This window comes from Lissotriton helveticus, chromosome 3_2 (assembly GCF_964261635.1).
Source record: "Lissotriton helveticus chromosome 3_2, aLisHel1.1, whole genome shotgun sequence".
NCBI lineage: Eukaryota > Metazoa > Chordata > Amphibia > Caudata > Salamandridae > Lissotriton > Lissotriton helveticus.
The window spans coordinates 503,168,585-503,190,510 of record NC_136062.1 but is presented as its reverse complement, the minus strand read 5'-3'; the positions used below and the strand labels follow the sequence as shown (position 1 = coordinate 503,190,510).

Below are 21,926 nucleotides of genomic sequence, written 5' to 3'. Positions count from 1 at the left end.
ATGGGCGAAAACGAAAGTCAAGACTTTCAATTACAATGACACCGGTGATTACTCCATAAATATGTTCATTAACTGTGATACTACATTTGTGGTTTACGTTATAGTGTGTTCCTGTAAACAAATTTACGTAGGTAGCACTATCAGGAAACTGAAAGAAAGAATGATGGAACACTTCAGAGCATTAAAAACAGGCGATACCCGTTATCCTATTGCTTCTCACATTGTTAGACATCATAATGAGAAAGAGAAACATAAGTTTAGTTACCATGGTATTGATCATATCGAAAGAAACCCAAGAGGTGGGAATAGACAGTTACAACTGAGACGAAGAGAGGTGCTTTGGCTTATGAAACTTAAAGCAGTAGAACTGGGTTTAAATATTGATCAAGAAATGGAATATTATCTAGGGAATGATTAAAACTGAAAACAATGAATAATGTTATCATTTTGAGTACATGTTTATGTGACAGCTTTCACACTGTATATCCAGAGCTACTGATTGCTGTTAGTCTAAACTGATCCTATATGTATACTGTTATCTATGCCTTTCCCTTGCCTTTCTACTCATCCTTCCCCTCTTTCTGATTTTCCGCTAACTTTTCCCTCTATACTATTTTACCCCCGGGGGAGATATGCACTTTTGGAATATTAAGGACATCCTTTATACTGTGATAACTCACTAACCTAATACGGTGTATACAATAGCTTTAAATACTCGTTTCCAGCGCGCAGTATTTTATGAATTCTAATTGCTCACTTATACATGATTATACTTATTATGGTATTATGGCTTTAGACTTTCTACTATATTATTACTCGTTATGTACTGAGCGGTATATACTTGGTTTCTTGTATCTTGGGATGATAAATAATCCATTATCATCACTTAAGTATATCCCTAGGGTTACTATTTACCGTTTTACGATGGCGCGCATCTAATTACTATTTGTGGTACCATTATGCATTGGTACATCAGGCTACATTTTGGTTATTCCAAGATGGCGACCTTAGATTTTCTATAATACTACTCGTTACGTATTGAGCTGTATATACTTTGTTTCTTGTATTTTGTGATGATAAATAATAGATTATCATCACTTAAGTATAACTTGAGCGTTACTATTTACCGCTCTATGATGGCGCACATTTATTTATTATTTTGGTACCATTATGCCTTGGTGCATTACGCGACATGTTGGTTACTTAAAGATGGCGCGTCCAGTTTTTACTTTATCAGCTTCTACGTTTTATTGTCATTTGAGGGATGATGTCCGTTTAGTACGCTATTTACCTCACGAGGACTTACAAATAGACATGCAGTGAATTTGACGAATGCATATATGCAGCATAATTACGCTATATCATTCTGCGCTTTGGAACATAGAGTTACTTTTTAGCCATTCAAAGATGGCGTGCTCGGTAATTTACTATAAATTGCCATTGAAAGATGGCGCCTGTGTAGCACGCGGAGCTTTTCAGGACGACTCTAAGCAGATATGCGGTGAGTTCTCTCTTGTAGTGTGCGCTGGTATTGATTTCTTTGCCAGTATTATGTTGGGAATCTGGTACTAAGGAACTTATCATTTACTATTTTAGATATTGGATTTATTGACGGATTATTAGTGAATTGGATGACTAATTGTTTCGACCCTTGACTCGGGTAAGATTACGATTTTTACAGATGGCGATTGAGACTTATATTCTGATGTTTATCTAGCTGTTATATGATACTTATTTGCTTACAGAGTGGAGTGTTGTTCTACTACTTGCAACCTACGGAATTTGATACTACTTTGTTTATTCGTGCTACATGACTTATTATACATTAATATGGTGAGTTACACGATACTCTCTTTTTATACTAGTCCCCTTATTTTCGGAAGAGCCTATATGTGACCGGGGCTTTTCTCTTACCCCCCTTGTGTATTTTAGAATACTCTACAGCGATTAGCTTACTGAACTCAATGAGGAAAATTGAACACTTTTGAACTTTCGTTGATGGTATGTTATACTAGTTAATTTCTATTTACTTATTATAGAACTGTTAACTTTGGTATTGCCTTTTGGCCTTTCATTACATCTGAGGTGATTCTAGTCTTTTTCTTGGTGTAGAGATTGAACGAGGCCCTGTATGACTATCTGCTTTGCCTCAAATGGAAGAAGGGGAAGGATTTTTTTTATCACCCTAAGGAGGCCGAAGCAGGTGGCCGCCACCTTGGTAGCCTGTGTGTTGAAGGTCAGTGACTTATCTAGCCATACCTCCAGGCTTTTGATGTTATCTCTGGGGGCAGGGGCTGCACCCATGCTCATAGGCCACAGCAGCTCCAAGGTGGAGGGGGCTGCCGAGCCCAAGAGCTTGAGCTCAGTCTTATCGTCATTGAGCTTCAAACAGGACCTCACCATCTAACTCTTAACCTCTTCCAAGCACACTGCCAAATTGGGCAGTGATTGGAGACCACTCTTCTGCACTAGAGAAACCACTAGCTGGGTGTCATCCGCATAAGAAATGATGTTAATACCATGCGGACGAACAATCCCGGCCAGCGGCCTCATATATGCATTGAAGAGGGTAGGGCTCAGTGAAGAACCCTGAGGTACTCCACACCCCAGAGGCCTGCTGGACGAGACAAATGTGCCATCAAAGACCTGGAAGGTTCTATCAGTTAAAAAAGATTTGAACCAAACCAGGGCTTCTCCGGACACACCCAGGTCGGCGAGACGGTTCACAAGAATTTTGTGATTTACTGTATCAAAAGAGGCATGCAGATCGAGGAGGATCACTGCCACTGATCCTCCTCGATCCAAGATCCGCCTCGCCTCCTCTGTCACAGCCAGCAGGGCGGTCTCCGTCCCATGTTTAGGGCGAAAGCCCGTCTGGGAAACATCAAGAAGATGGTTGTCCTCGAGAAACTGCGTTAAGATGGTATTAATGTGCTTCTCGAGGATCTTGGTTGCCCATGGAAGCAAGGAGATCGGGCGATAGTTGCTGGGGTTAGCCGGATCAAGAGCAGGTTTTTTCAACAGGGCCCGTACCATGGCATGCTTCCATGCCAAAGGTACCATCCCACTCAAGATGGAAGAGTTCAGCAACTCCATAAGTGTTGGGAGGATGGCTTTGCTGGCCGAGACCAGCGGGCCTGGGGGAGCAGGATCGCACGGAGAGCCGGATGTGATTTGATGTGCTAAAGACTCTAATGTTTCCAGGTCCAACAAAGGGAGATGGTCTAGTTGTTTTGAAGAGGGGTTTCTGTGTCCAGGACCAGATCAGGGCTTTGGGTGGGTAGTTCAATAGCTGGGTCCGGAAAGGAAAGATATATTGTGTTAACTTTGTGAAAGAAGAAATCAACTAACTCATTACATCTAGAAAGTGAATTGCGATTGTCTGCCACATGCAAAGGGGGCTTTATCAAAGATTTCACTATTCGATATATTTCTTTAGGCTTGGATTTGGCCAATGTTATCTTCTCATTGTAGTGAGCTGCTTGTATAGTTTTTATGGCGGATTTATAGGTCCTAATGGCTTCCCTATAAATAGCTTTGTCGGTGGAGTTATAGGTCATACGCCATTTCCTCTCCAATCTTTTACAGGTACGTTTTTTGTCCCTGAGTTCTTCTGTATACCACGGTGCAGATCTATTCTGTCTCTTCGACCCAGATAGGTGAAGAGGAAAAATCAAATCTAGAGAGGTGGTGATCCAGTTATTATATTCGTTATTATTCACAGATGGATCATAAGAGAATGATGGTCTGGTGGTACTGAGGGCATTCGTCCAATTATCCACATGGAGTTTGGACTAATTGCGGATTTTACGGGACGTGAAAGTGGAAGGTAAGGATTTATATGTGGTCTAAGTAAAGGGAATCAGAAAGTGATCCGTCCACGGTAGGCAGCTTAAAGTGCCCACTCTGAGATGTTCGCAATTGCTGAAGATCGGATCTAGAAGGTGGCCCTTAGCATGCGTTGGAGAAGGGACAAATTGCTCTAATTGAATAGCAGCTAAGCTCGCCATCATCACTGTAGCCATGGTGTCTGACATATTATCAAAATGGACATTAAAGTCTCCAAGTAGTGTAAAGTTTGAGGGAGAGGTGACCAGTTCAGCAGCCACCGACGGAAGGGATATTTGAAATTGTCCGATGGGTCCGGGGGGACGATAGACAAGGATACCTGTAAAACTAGTATTAGGGGAGAATTCAATCACGAAGGGCAGACTTTCACAGTCAGCAACCGTCTCCGTCAAACAGTGACAGACATAATTGTCTTTATAGATGATAGCAAGCCCTCCACCTTTGCCCTGCGGTCGATCTAGCCGGACTACCTGGTAGCCAGGTGTAAGGGCCTGCGCCAGGTCCGGCTGAGAGTCTTGGGTCAACCAGGTTTCGGTCAAGAAGACTGCATCCGGTGTGTGTTCATCTAACATCAAGGATATTTCTACACTGTGTTTGGGTTGGGACCTGCAGTTAAGGTGAAGCATGGAGTAAACCTTTGCTTCTGACTTGGCAGTTGTACGGATCAGCTCCATCTTGCAATATGGGCAGAGACGGGGAATCTCCAAGGGATGTGTAAGATGACAACAGCTAGGTGGCATAGGAGGACGGAGTTGATGTAGGATGTCCGAGCTGTATGACCTCCTATCTCCCACCAAATGACCAAGGGGGGTGGCCCCTGGTCCCGTTCGGGCTCGGACGGGCGCAGACGGGCTTGCCTTTGGCGCGCCTTTGGCGCGCCCGCTGCGCCCGCCCGCTGCGCGGATGGGAATACATGTGATTTTTTATGCAGTGTTGAGGAGGGTGGGAGGCGTCCAGCAGCTAGACTGCAATCCCTCGTCCTCTCAAGATGGCGGCTGTGAGCCCCTGTCCCGGTCCCTCCAAGTCAGCGCCTAATCGGCTGCACAGGGGATCCGGGTACAGGGTGTGAGAGCTCCATGACTGTTTAAAAGTACACCACAAGTAAGTAGTCTACTTGTGGCAAACGGCGCAAAATAATAGGCAATACACTCGATCATTTTTAAAACAGGGAAAGCAGATAGAGCCCCCGGCTTCCGCCTCAGGGGTTGAGCAGACACAATCTTAGTCTTCAGCTACTATAGTCAGGACACACTGTATCTAAATCTACAAACTTTTATCCACAAAACCACGCAAATCTCACTTGAAAAGCGCAATAAAATGGAAATCTGAATCTAACACTCGAAACATCCCCTTCGACTGGGACAAGATACATAAAACTTCCTTCTCTCCAGTGCTATCCCAAACGAAACTTATGCTAAAAAACAGAACATATTGGACCCTTGAAAGGATCTTTGAACTTAACCTCAGCCAGAGCCCTATATGCTGGAATTGTAAAGCACATGTTGGTGATCTCGCTCACATGCTCTTCCAATGCCCACCCTGCAAACATATTGGGACAAAATACACAAGTGTATAAACAAAACATTCAATATCAACCCCCCCAGGGAATTCTCCTTTATCCTTGTGGGATTTTTAGACCAAATGCTACTGGATGACAATGACCGCTATCTGTTAGATCTAAAGCTTACATTTGCCTGCAAAAAAGTACTTAATCAATGGAAGAACTCCAAAGAATTCTCCCTCCGAATGTGGCAAGAATGGTTGTCTTTTCTTAGAGGGGCTGATAATATCTCCCTACACTCTTCGCCCGGGCGCCCCAGACATAGGAAGTTATGGAGGTCCCTTGATGCCTTTCCCTTTAAATATGACCCTCCGTGAACCTCACAGGACCCAACAAACTATCACATACACTCTACTGAAGCTCTCTATGACATCCAGTGTGCTATATCAACCACGTATGTGAGTCCTGTCGCCGGTCCTTCACACATAGGAATTGCCTCACGCTGCCCCAGTACGTCTTACAGTTAATGTGTGGGAATGTTTGTCCCTATAATAAGAGGGAATGTTTACAATTACCTTGGAGATCTCTGGTGCTTTCTGAAAGTGAGCGAGAAAGGGCCAGAGAGAGCGAGAAATGCAAAGAGATATGAGGGAGGAAGAGAGAGTGATACAGGTGATCAGATAAATAGACAGAAATGGAGATGGCGAGAGAGACTGGTCATGTGTGTTGGCAGCCGAGTTCTTCACTGTTTCCTCTTAGATCCTGAAGCTTGTTTTATCATGTGCTAGTACCTCCAAGGCTCTGACCAGAGGGGCATTCAGAGTGGAAGGGGTAGTTTGTGACACTCTTGATACCTCTAGAGCTCCTGTTTCTTCTGTGTGTGTGTGGGTGTGTGTGTCTGTGTCTGTGTCTAGTAAGACACACCAAGTGCTGTCGTGCAGGAGCTCCTGGGATTACAGCATTTTATTTCCGATAACAGGGTGTATGTGCTGTTCCTTTTCAGATTGTGTACCATGTGAGTGTTTTGTAGCACTAAACTCATGTGTGTGTTCTTCCAGATGTGAGAAAGTAAAGTTTCGTGGTCCAGAGCAGGAGATGAAGAGAAAAGACAAAGAAACAAATATTCAAATTCTTAAAACTCAGAAACCTGAAATGGAGATAAGGAAATATGAAAGTAAGTAGACTTGAGCTTCATGCAATTGTATTTGAAACCCGCACTGATATCTTTGGCGGGCCTCCTCCATGCACAACTGGGGGCAACAGCTTCCCATTTCACCCTCACGTTCATCTGTTAAAAGACCCCTTCTGAGTCCAGAACGTCTTGCGGTGGCCCAGAACAGTAGTTGATGAAAATGACTAACAGCTCAAAGGGGTTTCTTCAGGGCGGAGCTCAATCATGAACGCAATCAAAATGAAGCGTGTCTGATCCTGGAGTCTGTATATGCTGCAGTACAGACTGCCTGCTGCATTCACTGTCCTGGGAAAATTACTTGTTCCTTAGACACTGTGTGTCTGAACCTGGAGCCTCTGTGTCTGATCCTAGAGCCTGTGTGTCTGATCCTGGAGCCTGTGTGTCTGAACCTGGAGCCTCTGTGTCTGATCCTGGAGCCTGTGTGTCTGATCCTGGAGCCTGTGTGTCTGATCCTGGACCCTGTGTGTCTGAACCTGGAGCCTCTGTGTCTGATCCTGGAGCCTGTGTGTCTGATCCTGGACCCTGTGTGTCTGATCCTGGAGCCTGTGTGTCTGATCCTGGAGCCTGTGTGTCTGAACCTGGAGCCTGTATATGCTGGTACAGTTCTCTTACTGTGAGATACTGCATAGCATGAACTATAATCAGAAGCATATCAAAGTGCAGTTATTCCATGAGCGTGATTGGCTCGTCCATTGCGGTAGTGCCGGTGATTGTGTTGTTGTGGATGATTGCGAGGCTTCCTCCTGGTTTGTGGAGCCAGGCGTAGCACACAATTTTGTGGCAAGGGGGGATGGCCAATGCAATGGTGGGGGTGGATGAAGGGCTCAGACAGATTTCAATGAGAAGGATGTTGTCCTGGAAGTGTGTATCAATGAGGTCCCAGACATCGGTGGTCTATTTGTAGAGAGATCTGGTGTTGAGGAGCATGCAAGCAAAGAATGTTGCGGTGTGTGCGGACAGTGGCTGGCATGGGGAGATGAGGCATGAGAAGCAGCAGTGATTGTGGTAGAAAGGACCTATGGGAGTGGGGCGGCAGTTGTGACAGTATCCAGTGTTCAGACATGGCAGGTCAGTGGAGGTGTAGCAGTGACAGTTAGACGGACCAGGCTCTATGATGATTGGTGCATTCTAGGCACAGATGGGTGAATAGGGCTTGCCTTAGGCATGCCTTCAGGATGCCTGCTTCTTACCAGACGTGCTCGTGCTGCGCTGTTGTTCGGCAACCTCCATTACTTAAGACCATTGCAGTGCAGTTTTTAAAACACTGGGGCAGATCTACAAAGAAGTGCCGCAGCGTGGCACCACAAGCCCTTTGATTGCGCAACGCTGCGGCACTTCCAAAGCACAGGGATGCGACATATTTACAAGAATATATCGCATCTCTGAGCTTCCACCTTCACTGGCGCATAAACGGCTGCCATGCGCTGGCGCAGGCACCCTTGAACCATGGTGCAAGGATGCCTGCGTCATGGGGAGATTGTTTTCATGCAGGAAGGAGCACCTTCCTGCATGAAAACAGCCAACTAGGCATTTTCCTCCTTCAATGCGTGCTGTACATTGCAGCACGCATTGAAAGAGGAAAAATGAGGAGAAATGAAAACATTTCTCCTCGTTGCGCCTCGCTACGCAACCTCTCGGGTGGAGTGGCATTCAGATGCATCTCCAGATTTATGATTTCTTGTAAATCTGGAGATGTGTCTTGTTCTATGAGTGTTTAGTGGGAACACCCACAGCAACACCCGTGGAACGCCCCTTCAAAGCAAAGTGCTGCGTGTGAAGGGACCGCATTTACAAGGAGAGGAAAAGTCATGCAGTGTGTCTTTTCCTTTCCTTGTAAATATGGAGGAGCCCCCTGCGCCACCAGTACGTCACACAAAAAGTGATGTACTGGTGGCACAGGGGCTTGTAAATCTGCCCCACCGTATCTAGTGCATTCAGTTGTAAAGAGTGAATAAAATTCATTCAAACAAAAAACATTGATTTAAAAAGAATCCCCTCAAGATAGAAAACTGTAAAAAGATATCCTCAACATACGCACCTAGATTATGATTTAGAGCAATTTTACATCCTTTTCCCAGCTTGATGTCAGTTGCTAAGAGATCCCGCTTTTTGGATGTAATCATTCTGGGAATATGTGAACTCGCAAGCCCTGGTTGCTCCTCGGCACTTCCTTGTATTGTACTAAGGCCAGAGTACAGAGTTCAGAGAGGAACAGCTGCGGGCCGACTAGTATATGGAGAGGTGCGGGCCGTCTACTGGTCAAGGGATATGTGCACCGACGGTGATGTGGGTAGAGGGAGCGTGAAGGGAGTATCTTGCAGAGAGAGCTGCAGTATATTTCCAGTCTTGGCTTGCAGAGGTACAACTGCGGTCCCGACGGCTCGCAGAGGAAGAGCTTATTCCTAAAACCATGTAATCTTTCAAACATATAATTGACATAAAACAACCTAGGCAATCAATGGTTTGAACTGGTTTAAAATGTGGCACAATAATTTTTTCCCCCTTAACAGAAATGACCCCTTTTAGATGGAAATATACAAGGAACTGAAATAAATGTTGAATGTATTTATTAGTGAACTTGGTTTAATATGAGAGGTCTATATAAAGCTACCTGTCTAATTTTTTGTATAAAATTGAAGTGTCCTTTTATTAATTGTATCTTCCCTTGTCTTATTATTACAAATTTGAGAATTATTGTGCCACATTTTACTTTTGAAAAAGATTTTTTATTACAATGTAATTTTGTTTTGTTGTATTCATCTGCATTTATTGCATTGTGATTAATTGACTTGCTTATAAATTCTTTTTTTGCTATGTAACTGATGTTTTTAAATTCATATGTTAATAAATATTAGAAACTGATCTAACTTGTAGCTCATTTACCTTGAATATTTTAAACCAGTTCAAACCATTGATTGCCTAGGTTGTTTTATGTCAATTGTTTAATTAATCCCTGACCTAGGAATCACAATATCCATGTATTCAGGGGGTCCTTGATAATTACACGTCATCTTTCAAACATATGTCACGTCACTTTTGTACCATTTAAACTGATTACGGCCTTCTCTGTACACTACAGGTCACAGAAACATGCCAATAAAAGTATAAGTGATAATTTTATACTAGATAAAGCTCTATTACTTAATTTTTATAAACTTTGCTGTTGTTTGCACAAAATGGAGAATGTGAGATGAGGAGAGTAAACAGAGGTGTAATTCCTAATCCTTTATTGTACGATTCCTTTAATATACGTATATTGAGGGCTTTGAGTATGGATAAAAAAATTCCGGTTGTCTGAAAGGAGTAGCAGTGTTCAGCACTGGTAAGACCCGGCCCTCTTGAAGACCTGCATATATTCAGCACAGAGACAAAACCTAACAATTTGTATCACTTATAATCACAGTTACTTTACTAGTGTGAAAAAATCGTACAGAAAATTTACTAAAACTTTTTTTTTCTTTGTTATCTCTCACTCATTTATGAAATATCTCTTGTAAAGAAACGCTGCTCTCCACCTTTATTTCGTACAAACGAGCAACAAATAATTCCTTTAGCAGCATCTAGTCACAAACTACTAAAACGGTGCAATATACCCAAGTGTAAAGCACAAACACTATGTACATTATTTTTTAAAGCATCATCAAATGATTCTAACCATGCATACATACAGAAAGCAACATGTACGTTTACTTAGTCCATTTACTCTCCAAGTAATCTGTGCACATTCTGAACGGGTTCGCAGTATAACACCTGTCTCTACTCTATTCAAATGTACCTCACTTTGTAAAATATAACATCACAACCTACGCATATGTAATATTTCCAACATAAGACAGTGCAGTTTTATACCATTCAAACAGGTTGCAACATTTTCTATATAGTACAATCCCTACCAATATGGCAATAAACTAAGAAGTGCTATTTTTATAATACAAACAGCTATATTAGATTATTTTTATAAACACATTTTTATAAACAGTACCGCTGGGAGCACAAAATGGTGGAGGGAGCTGGACAGAGTAATCAAAGGTGTAATTCCCAAACTTTTTATGTATCGTCCCTTTACTAATCGTATATTAACAGCTTTAAGTGGAATAAAAATGTGGCCACTGTCATAAACGTGTGAAAGAGCTCAGTACCGACAAGACCCCGACCACTTAAAGGCCTGCGTATATTCAGCAGACAAACACACCCTGACAATTACCTTCACTAATAATCACATTTACTTTAGCACTGTGCACAAAATCATGCAGAAAATATACATAAAACATTTTCATTTATTTTTTATCTCTCACATATTTATAAAAAATGTCTTCTGCAGAAATGCTCCCCAACAACTTACATTTCATAACAACACCAACATCCAAAGCCTTCCAGAAACACATCAGTCTTGACTGATATTGAAATCTACCTCTTTATGTAAAAAGTGAGACCACAAATTGTCCACATAACATTTCTGGTTTTTGTTCCATCTCTGTTAAGTTAATAACATATGAAGTTTCTACTCTTACCCCTTCGCCACTATTTTCAGACTAAGAATAATTTGGAAACGTGTGACAATCTCTTTATCTGGTCGGAATACATATGCAAATCCAAATAAACGCTACATATAATTTTCAAAACCATACAGTTTTTTACGGATTGTCAAATTAAATCTTTTCTATCTGAAAAACTCCTAAACATATATAAAGTACTTCTTTAACAATTAGTCACACTTTATCCATGTTTTAGAACCAATGTGAAACACCACACTTCACTAACACTGTTACTAAAAAATAAATACTTTCAAAGTTAAAAATAACGGCTCAAATACTTAACAACTACTACACAACACAAAACACACCTTCTTAATTTCTAACTTATGTTCGTAGTTGGTATGCAGATTCCAAATGTCACAAACGTATGCAATTCTTTCTTTGTCGCACAGTACATATAATGCACTGCTCTCATCAGGAATGGAACCAGAAATGGCACAAATTCCCTGTTGCCCCTCACATAAATACATGTAAAGGAAAAATCAGAATAGTTCCTTGATTTATTTCAAATTTAATTTTTTTTTTTTTAAATCTAAGGACACATACAGGTGAGAAATTCAACGTATTCTATCAACACACTTTCTAGAACATTCTACAACACATGCATGTTAAAAGTTCATCATTTTTTTAAACTTAGTGATATTTTTTTGCAACATTTTTTTGAACATTTAATGGCACATGCAGGTTAAAAGTTCATCATTTTTTTTAACCCTAACGATATTTATTTGCAACATTTTCTCGAACATTTAAAGGCACGTGCAGGTTAAAAGTTCACCATTGCTTTAAGTTCAAACAGTGCTTTCCATATACGAGTAACAGGTGTGGTTGAACTGAGCAAATATTATCCTATCATATGTACTCCACGTTCAAACTGCTTTTTATAAACCAATGAAAAAGATGCTTTTCCACAAACTAAAATGCACCCTACCTTTTAGAAAACAATGCTTTGCATCTCCCAATCAGTTATCGTTTTGAATGAGAAAGAAAAGTCGTTGTCTATCTTTAAACATATCTCTTATTCTACAAACGGACTGCATAAGCTACAGACATCTTTCTATACCTTCCAGCCATACCTTCAAAATGCTAGTGTGGATCGGAGGACATAGCTATGTTTTCTGGTGCAAGAGGTATGCAAAACAGAGACGTATTGACTAAGACCTAGGTTTACAAAATGTGGGCATTAAATGGTTTGGACAGAGAGGATTGAAGTGGCACCAATTGTTGCCTTTGGTTAAAACCTGTTTGCATCTCTAACACCCTGACCTCATGATTGTGCACTGTGGTGGAAACGACTTAGGCACATTGACTGGGACAAGTTTGGGAAATGCTAATGAAGGACACCATTAGACGATTGATGTTGCTTTTTCCTCAAACTGTCTTTGTATATTCCAATATATGCCAAAGACAGAAGTGACCTCAGTGACCTGAGTGTGATGTTGTGTAACCTGTGTGTGAGCTATGCGTGACATCTGTGACCTGAGTGTGACATTGTGTACCCTGTGCTTGACCTCTGTGACCTGAGTGTGACCTGTTTGCGAGCTATGCATGACCTCTGTGACCTGAGTGTGAACTGTGTGTGAGCTATGCGTGACGTGAGTATAACGTTGAGTAACCCGTGTGTGAGCTATGCATGACCTCTGTGAGCTGAGTGTGACATTGTGTAGCCTGTGTGTGAGCAATGCTTGACCTCTGTGACCTGAGTGTGACGTTGTGTAACCTGTGTGTGAGCAATGCTTGACCTCTGTGACCTGAATGTGACGTTGTGTAACCTGTGTGTGAGCAATGCTTGACCTCTGTGACCTGAGTGCACACTGTGTGTAACCTGTGTGTGAGCTATGCGTGACTTCTGTGACATAAGTGTGACCTGAGTTTGACCTGTAAGTGGCATTGTGTAACCTGTGTGTGAGCTATGCATGACCTCTTTGACCTGAGTGTGACGTTGTGTAACCTGTGTGTGAGCTATGCGTGACCTCTGTGACCTGAGGGTGACCTGTGTGTTACGTTGTGTAACCTGTGTGTGAGCTATGTTTGACCTCTGTGACCTGAGTGTGACCTGTGTGTGAGCTATACGTGACCTGAGTATAACGTTGTGTTACCCGTGTGTGAGCTATGCGTAACCTCTGTGACCTGAGTGTGACATTGTGTAACCTGTGTGTGTGCTATGCGTGACCTCTGTGACCTGAGTGTGACGTTGTGTAACCTGTGTGGGAGCTATGCGTGACCTCTGTGACCTGAGTGTGACATTGTGTAACCTGTGTGTGAGCAATGCTTGACCTCTGTGACATGTGTGTGATGTTGTGTAACCTGTGTGTAAGCTATGTCTGACCTCTGTGACCTGAGTGTGACCTGTGTGTGAGTTATGCGTGACCTGAGTGTAACGTGGTGTAGCCTGTGTGTGAGCTATGTGTGACCTCTGTGACCTGAGTGTGACATTGAGTAACCTGTGTGTGAGCAATGCTTGACCTCTGTGACCTGAGATGTGACATTGTGTAACCTGTGTGTGAGCAATGCTTGACCACTGTGACCTGAGTGTGACCTGTGTGTAACCTATGTGTGAGCTATGCATGACCTCTGTGACCTGAGTGTGACCTGAGTTTGACCTGTGTGACCTGTGTGTTACCTGTGTGTGAGCTATGCATGACCTCTGTGACCTGAGTGTGACCTGAGTTTGACCTGTGTATGACATTGTGTAACCTGTGTATGAGCGATGCGTGACCTCTGTGACCTGGGTGTGACCTGAATGTGACCTGTGTGTGATGTTGTGTAACCTATGTGTGAGCTATGCGTGACCTCTGTGACCTGAGTGTGACCTGTGTGTGAGCTATGCATGACCTGAGTGTAACATTGTGTAACCCGTGTGTGAGCAATGCTTGACCTCTGTGACCTGCGTGTGACCAGAGTTTGACCTGTGTGTGATGTTGTGTAACCTGTGAGTGAGCTATGCGTGACCTTTGTGACCTAAGTGTGACATTGTGTAACCGGTGTGAGAGCAATGCTTGACCTCTGTGACCTGAGTGTGACCAGAGTTTGATCTGTGTGTGATGTTGTGTAACCTGTGTGTGAGCTATGCGTGTCCTCTGGGACCCGGGTATGACCTGAGGGTAACCTGTGTGTGACGTTGTGTAACCTGTGTGTGACCTATGTTTGACCTCTGTGACCTGAGTGTGACCTGTGTGTGAGCTATACGTGACCTGAGTGTAACGTTGTGTAACTCGTGTGTGAGCTATGCGTGACCTCTGTGACCTGAGTGTGATATTGTGTAACCTGTGTGTGAGCTATGCGTGACCTCTGTGACATGAGTTTGATTTTGTGTAACCTGTGTGTGAGCTATGCGTGACCTGAGTGTGACGTTGTGTAACCTGTGTGTGAGCAATGCTTGACCTCTGTGACATGTGTGTTATGTTGTGTAACCTGTGTGTAAGCTATGTGTGACCTCTGTGACCTGAGTGTGACCTGTGTGAGTTATGCGTGACCTGAGTGTAACGTGGTGTATCCCGTGTGTGAGCTATGCGTGACCTCTGTGACCTGAGTGGGACATTGTGTAACCTGTGTGTGAGCTATTCATGACCTCTGTGACCTGAGTGTGACGTTGTATAACCTGTGTGTGAGCAATGTTTGACCTCTGTGACCTGAGGGTAACGTTGTGTAACCTGTGTGTGAGCAATGCTTGACCTCTGTGACCTGAGTGTGACCTGTGTGTAACCTGTGTGTAAGATATGCGTGACCTTTGTGTCCCGAGTGTGACCTGTGTGTGAGCTATGCGTGACCTGAGTTTAACGTTGTGTAACCCGTGTGTGAGCTATGCGTGACCTCTGTGACCTGAGTGTGACATTGTGTTACCTGTGTGTGAGCTATGCATGACCTCTGTGACCTGAGTGTGACTTTGTGTAACCTGTATTTGAGCAATGCTCGACCTTTGTGACCTGAGTGTGACCTGTGTGTAACCTATGTGTGAGCTATGCGTGACCTCTGTGACCTGAGTGTGACCTGAGTTTGACATGAGTGTGACCTGTGTGTAACCTGTGTGTGAGCTATGTGTGACCTCTGTGACCTGAGTGTGACCTGAGTTTGACCTGTGTAAGACGTTGTGTAACCTGTGTGTGAGCTATGCATGACCTCAGTGACCTGAGTGTGACGTTGTGTAACCTGTGTGTGAGCTATGTGTGACCTCTCTGACCTGGGTGTGACCTGAGGGTGACCTGCGTGTGACATTGTGTAACCTTTGCGTGAGCTATGTTTGACCTCTGTGACCTGAGTGTGACCAGTGTGTGAGCTATACGTGACCTGAGTGTAACGTTGTGTAACCTGTGTGTGAGCTATGCTTGACCTCTGTGACCTGAGGGTGACCTGTGTGTGAGTTATGCGTGACCTGAGTGTAACGTTGTGTATCCCGTGTGTGAGCTATGCTTGACCTCTGTGACCTGAGTGTGACATTGTGTAACCTGTGTGTGAGCAATGCGTGACCTCTGTGACCTGAGTGTTATGTTCTGTAACCTGTGTGTGAGCTATGCATGACCTCTGTGACCTGAGTGTGACGTTGTTTAACCTGTGTGTGATCAATGCTTGACCTCTGTGACATGTGTGTGATGTTGTGTAACCTGTGTGTAAGCTATGTGTGACCTCTGTGACCTGAGTGTGACCTGTGTGTGAGTTATGTGTGACCTGAGTGTAACGTTATGTATCCCGTGTGTGAGCTATGCTTGACCTCTGTGACCTGAGTGTGACATTGTGTAACCTGTGTGTGAGCAATGCGTGACCTCTGTGACCTGAGTGTTATGTTTTGTAACCTGTGTGTGAGCTATGCATGACCTCTGTGACCTGAGTGTGACGTTGTGTAACCTGTGTTTGAGCAATGCTTGACCTCTGTGACCTGTGTGTGATGTGTAACCTGTGTGTGAGCTATGTTTGACCTCTGTGACCTGAGTGTGACCTGTGTGTGAGTTATGCGTGACCTGAGTATAACGTTGTGTATCCCGTGTGTGAGCTATGCGTGACCTCTGTGACCTGAGTGTGACATTGTGTAACCTGTGTGTGAGCTATGCGTGATCTCTGTGACCTGACTGTGGTGTTGTGTTACTTGTGTGTGAGCTATGAGTGACCTCTGTGACCTAAGTGTGACATTGTGTAACCTGTGTGAGCAATGCTTGACCTCTGTGACCTATGTGTGATGTTGTGTAGCCTGTGTGTGAGCTATGTGTGACCTCTGTGACCTGAGTGTGACCTGTGTGTGAGTTATGCGTGACCTCTGTGACCTGAGTTTGACCTGAGTGTGACATGTGTGTAAGATGTGTGTGAGCTATGTGTGACCTCTGTGACCTGAGTGTAACCTGAGTTGGACCTGTGTGTGACGTTGTGTAACCTGTGTGTGAGCTATGCATGACCTGAGTGTGACGTTCTGTAACCTGTGTGTGAGCTATGCGTGACCTCTCTGACCTGAGTGTGACCTGAGTTTGACCTGAGTGTGACCTGTGTGTAACCTGTGTGTGAGCTATGTGTGACCTCTGTGACCTGAGTGTGACCTGAGTTTGACCTGTGTGTGACGTTGTGTAACCTGTGTGTGAGCTATGCGTGACCTCTGTGACATGAGTGTGATGTTGTTTAACCTGTGTGTGATCAATGCTTGACGTCTGTGACATGTGTGTGATGTTGTGTAACCTGTGTGTAAGCTATGTGTGACCTCTGTGACCTGAGTGTGGCCTGTGTGTGAGTTATGCGTGACCTGAGTGTAACGTTGTGTATCCCGTGTGTGAGCTATGTGTGACCTCTGTGACCTGAGTGTGACATTGTGTAACCTGTGTGTGAGCTATGCGTGACCTCTGTTCCCTGAGTGTTATGTTGTGTGACCTGTGTGTGAGCTATGCATGACCTCAGTGACCTGAGTGTGACGTTGTGTAACCTGTGTGTGAGATATGCGTGACCTCTCAGACCTGGGTGTGACCTGAGGGTGACCTGTGTGTGACGTTGTGTAACCTTTGCGTGAGCTATGTTTGACCTCTGTGACCTGAGTGTGACCTCTGTTTGAGCTATACGTGACCTGATTGTAACGTTGTGTAACCTGTGTGTGAGCTATGCATGACCTCTGTGACCTGAGTGTGACGTTGTGTAACCTGTGTTTGAGCAATGCTTGACCTCTGCGACCTGTGTGTGATGTGTAACCTGTGTGTGAGCTATGTTTGACCTCTGTGACCTGAGTGTGACCTGTGTGTGAGTTATGCGTGTCCTGAGTGTAACGATGTGTATCCCGTGTGTGAGCTATGCATGACGTGTGTGACCTGAGTGTGACATTGTGTAACCTGTGTGTGATCTATGCTTGACCTCTGTGACCTGAGTGTGACGTTGTGTAACCTGTGTGTGAGCAATGCTTGACCTCTGTGACCTAAGTGTGACGTTTTGTAACCTGTGTGTGAGCAATGCTTGACCCCTGTGACCTGAGCGTGACGTTGTGTAACCTTTATGTGAGATATGCTTGACCTCTGTGACCTGAGTGTAACGTTGTGTAACCTGTGTGTGAGCTATGCGTGACCTCTGTGACCTGAGTGTGACATTGTGTAACCTGTGTTTGAGCAATGCTTGACCTCTGCGACCTGTGTGTGATGTGTAACCTGTGTGTGAGCTATGTTTGACCTCTGTGACCTGAGTGTGACCTGTGTGTGAGTTATGCGTGTCCTGAGTGTAACGATGTGTATTCCATGTGTGATCTATGCGTGACCTGTGTGACCTGAGTGTGACATTGTGTAACCTGTGTGTGAGTAATGCTTGACCTCTGTGACCTGAGTCTGACATTGTGTAACCTGTGTGTGAGCTATGCGTGACCTCTGTGACCTGAGTGTTATGTTTTGTAACCTGTGTGTGAGCTATGCATGACCTCTGTGACCTGAGTGTGACGTTGTGTAACCTGTGTTTGAGCAATGCTTGACCTCTGTGACCTGTGTGTGATGTGTAACCTGTGTGTGAGCTATGTTTGACCTCTGTGACCTGAGTGTGACCTGTGTGTGAGTTATGCGTGACCTGAGTGTAACGTTGTGTATCCCGTGTGTGAGCTATGCGTGACCTCTGTGACCTGAGTGTGACATTGTGTAACCTGTGTGTGAGCTATGCGTGATCTCTGTGACCTGACTGTGGTGTTGTGTTACTTGTGTGTGAGCTATGAGTGACCTCTGTGACCTAAGTGTGACATTGTGTAACCTGTGTGAGCAATGCTTGACCTCTGTGACCTATGTGTGATGTTGTGTAGCCTGTGTGTGAGCTATGTGTGACCTCTGTGACCTGAGTGTGACCTGTGTGTGAGTTATGCGTGACCTCTGTGACCTGAGTTTGACCTGAGTGTGACATGTGTGTAAGCTGTGTGTGAGCTATGTGTGACCTCTGTGACCTGAGTGTAACCTGAGTTGGACCTGTGTGTGACGTTGTGTAACCTGTGTGTGAGCTATGCATGACCTGAGTGTGACGTTCTGTAACCTGTGTGTGAGCTATGCGTGACCTCTCTGACCTGAGTGTGACCTGAGTTTGACCTGAGTGTGACCTGTGTGTAACCTGTGTGTGAGCTATGTGTGACCTCTGTGACCTGAGTGTGACCTGAGTTTGACCTGTGTGTGACGTTGTGTAACCTGTGTGTGAGCTATGCGTGACCTCTGTGACATGAGTGTGATGTTGTTTAACCTGTGTGTGATCAATGCTTGACGTCTGTGACATGTGTGTGATGTTGTGTAACCTGTGTGTAAGCTATGTGTGACCTCTGTGACCTGAGTGTGACCTGTATGTGAGTTATGCGTGACCTGAGTGTAACGTTGTGTATCCCGTGTGTGAGCTATGCGTGACCTCTGTGACCTGAGTGTGACATTGTGTAACCTGTGTGTGAGCTATGCGTGACCTCTGTTCCCTGAGTGTTATGTTTTGTAACCTGTGTGTGAGCTATGCATGACCTCAGTGACCTGAGTGTGACGTTGTGTAACCTGTGTGTGAGATATGCGTGACCTCTCAGACCTGGGTGTGACCTGAGGGTGACCTGTGTGTGACATCGTGTAACCTTTGCGTGAGCTATGTTTGACCTATGTGACCTGAGTGTGACCTCTGTTTGAGCTATACGTGACCTGAGTGTAACGTTGTGTAACCTGTGTGTGAGCTATGCATGACCTCTGTGACCTGAGTGTGACGTTGTGTAACCTGTGTTTGAGCAATGCTTGACCTCTGCGACCTGTGTGTGATGTGTAACCTGTGTGTGAGCTATGTTTGACCTCTGTGACCTGAGTGTGACCTGTGTGTGAGTTATGCGTGTCCTGAGTGTAACGATGTGTATCCCGTGTGTGAGCTATGCGTGACGTGTGTGACCTGAGTGTGACATTGTGTAACCTGTGTGTGAGCTATGCTTGACCTCTGTGACCTGAGTGTGACGTTGTGTAACCTGTGTGTGAGCAATGCTTGACCTCTGTGACCTAAGTGTGACGTTGTGTAACCTGTGTGTGAGCAATGCTTGACCTCTGTGACCTGAGCGTGACGTTGTGTAACCTTTATGTGAGATATGCTTGACCTCTGTGACCTGAGTGTAACGTTGTGTAACCTGTGTGTGAGCTATGCGTGACCTCTGTGACCTGAGTGTGACATTGTGTAACCTGTGTTTGAGCAATGCTTGACCTCTGCGACCTGTGTGTGATGTGTAACCTGTGTGTGAGCTATGTTTGACCTCTGTGACCTGAGTGTGACCTGTGTGTGAGTTATGCGTGTCCTGAGTGTAACGATGTCTATTCCGTGTGTGATCTATGCGTGACCTGTGTGACCTGAGTGAGAGATTGTGTAACCTGTGTGTGAGTAATGCTTGACCTCTGTGACCTGAGTCTGACATTGTGTAACCTGTGTGTGAGCTATGCTTGACCTCTGTGACCTGAGTGTGACGTTGTGTAACCTGTGTGTGAGCAATGCTTGACCTCTGTGACCTGAGTGTGACATTGTGTAACTTTTATGTGAGCTATGCTTGACCTCTGTGACCTGAGTGTGACGTTGTGTAACCTGTGTGAGCAATGCTTGACCTCTGTGACCTGTGTGTGATTTTGTGTAGCCTGTGTGTGAGCTATATGTGACCTCTGTGACCTGAGTGTGACCTGTGTGTGAGTTATGTGTGACCTCTGTGACCTGAGTGTGACCTGAGTTTGACCTGAGTGTGACCTGTGTGTAACCTGTGTGTGAGCTATGTGCCACCTCTGTGACCTGAGTGTGACCTGAGTTTGACCTGTGTGTGACGTTGTGTAACCTGTGTGTGAGCTATGCATGACCTGAGTGTGACATTGTGTAACCTGTGTGTGAGCTATATGTGACCTCTCTGACCTGAGTATGACCTGAGTTTGACCTGAGTGTGACTTGTGTGTGAGCTATGTGTGACCTCTGTGACCTGAGTGTGACCTGAGTTTGACCTGTGTGTGATGTTGTGTAGCCTGTGTGTGAGCTATGGTTGACCTCTGTAACCTGTGTATGACGTTGTGTAATCTGTGCTCTCTTCTCTTCTCAGGGCCCCGTGAGCTCAGGATTGTCCTGGTCGGTAGGACGGGAAACGGGAAAAGTGCGACCGGAAACACCATCCTCGGGCGGAGGGAGTTCAAGTCCAGACCGTCTCTGAATGCAGACACAAGTGAATGCAAGGAAGGGTCCTGTGTGAGGGACGGGCAAGGGATCGTGGTCGTGGACACCTCCAGACTGCTCGACCCCCAGGTTCCAGATTCAGTGATCATTCAAGAGGTCGCTACATGTGCAGCGATGGCGGCCCCAGGCCCCCACGCCTTCGTCCTGGTCCTCCATGTCGGTCGCTTCACCCCGGAGGAGGCGGAGGCCGTCCGGGACATCCAGACTCTGTTCGGAGAAGAGGCCTCGAGGTTCACGCTGGTCCTGTTCACTCGGATGGATGAGCTGGAGGGAGTCACCCTGGAAGAGTGCATGCGAGACGCAGATCCCAGGCTGAGAGCAGTGGTCGAGGACTGCGGGGGGCGCTTCCTGGGCTACAACAACCGGGCTCAGGGCGCCCTGAGGGAGCAGCAGGCGGAAGCGCTGATCTCAATGGTCCGGAGGATGGTGAGGGACAACGGGGGCTCGTGCTACACCACAGAGATGCTTGTGAGGGCAGAGGAGGCGATCCGGAGACGGGAGAGAGAGATCAGGGATGAGAGGCGCAGAGCTGGGCGGAGTGATGGAGAGCTGCCGACTCCCCGCCAAGAGGCCAAGAACAGGGTCCTGGCGGCAAAGACATGGGGCGCGTCGGATGCGCTGGCAGCGGCCTGGAACAAGATATTCAAATAACCCGAAAACAGTGGTGAACAGGAGCAAGAAAAATGCAGCCCCTGGCCACGGGCTGATGGCGTCTGCGCTTTTATTTTCACTCTGAAACTTCTTCAGTTCACACTTCTTCACTGCTCACTCGGCGCCTACTTTCTTTTCCTCAGTAAACGGAATTAAATTAAAAAAGGAATGAGTGACCTTGCAGTCTGAGTCCTCTCAACAGCAACACCAAGGGCTCACCCCCCCCACATTGGAAATAAAACATGTGAATCTAAACTTGTGAGCGGCACCTTTATCACGAGAAAGCCATGTATTCTGTACAAACACATTTTATCACTTTCGTGTCAATATGTATGACCAGATAGAACGGGCTCCTACAGCTACAGGACAACCATGGGGCCATTAATACAACCGAAGTATAGCTTTGGGGCTCCCATAATATGCAATAAGACATGCTCTGTCCTCACCTTGTCCCACCCTTGCTCTATGCCAACAACTCCCATTGCTCATGCACCACAACTGACTCAGCTGACTAAATACATGCCTCAGTTGAGTTTGAATGCTCATCTACTGGGCGGGCTCTTATTTG

The 21,926-nt window shown here is 45.2% G+C and overlaps 1 protein-coding gene across 2 annotated transcripts in view; it reads left to right on the top strand.

The window, feature by feature from the left end:
* The window catches only part of LOC144826118 (uncharacterized), a 146,884-nt gene extending 125,271 nt beyond the window's left edge, over positions 1-21,613 (top strand). For both annotated transcript variants that reach the window (XM_078684519.1, XM_078684520.1), the window contains 2 exons: positions 6,409-6,524; positions 20,577-21,613. In XM_078684519.1, the coding sequence (XP_078540645.1) occupies positions 6,409-6,524; positions 20,577-21,358 (898 nt within the window). In that variant the 3' untranslated portion in view covers positions 21,359-21,613. The remainder of the gene's footprint in view (positions 1-6,408; positions 6,525-20,576) is intronic.
* Positions 21,614-21,926: the final 313 nt, after the last annotated feature.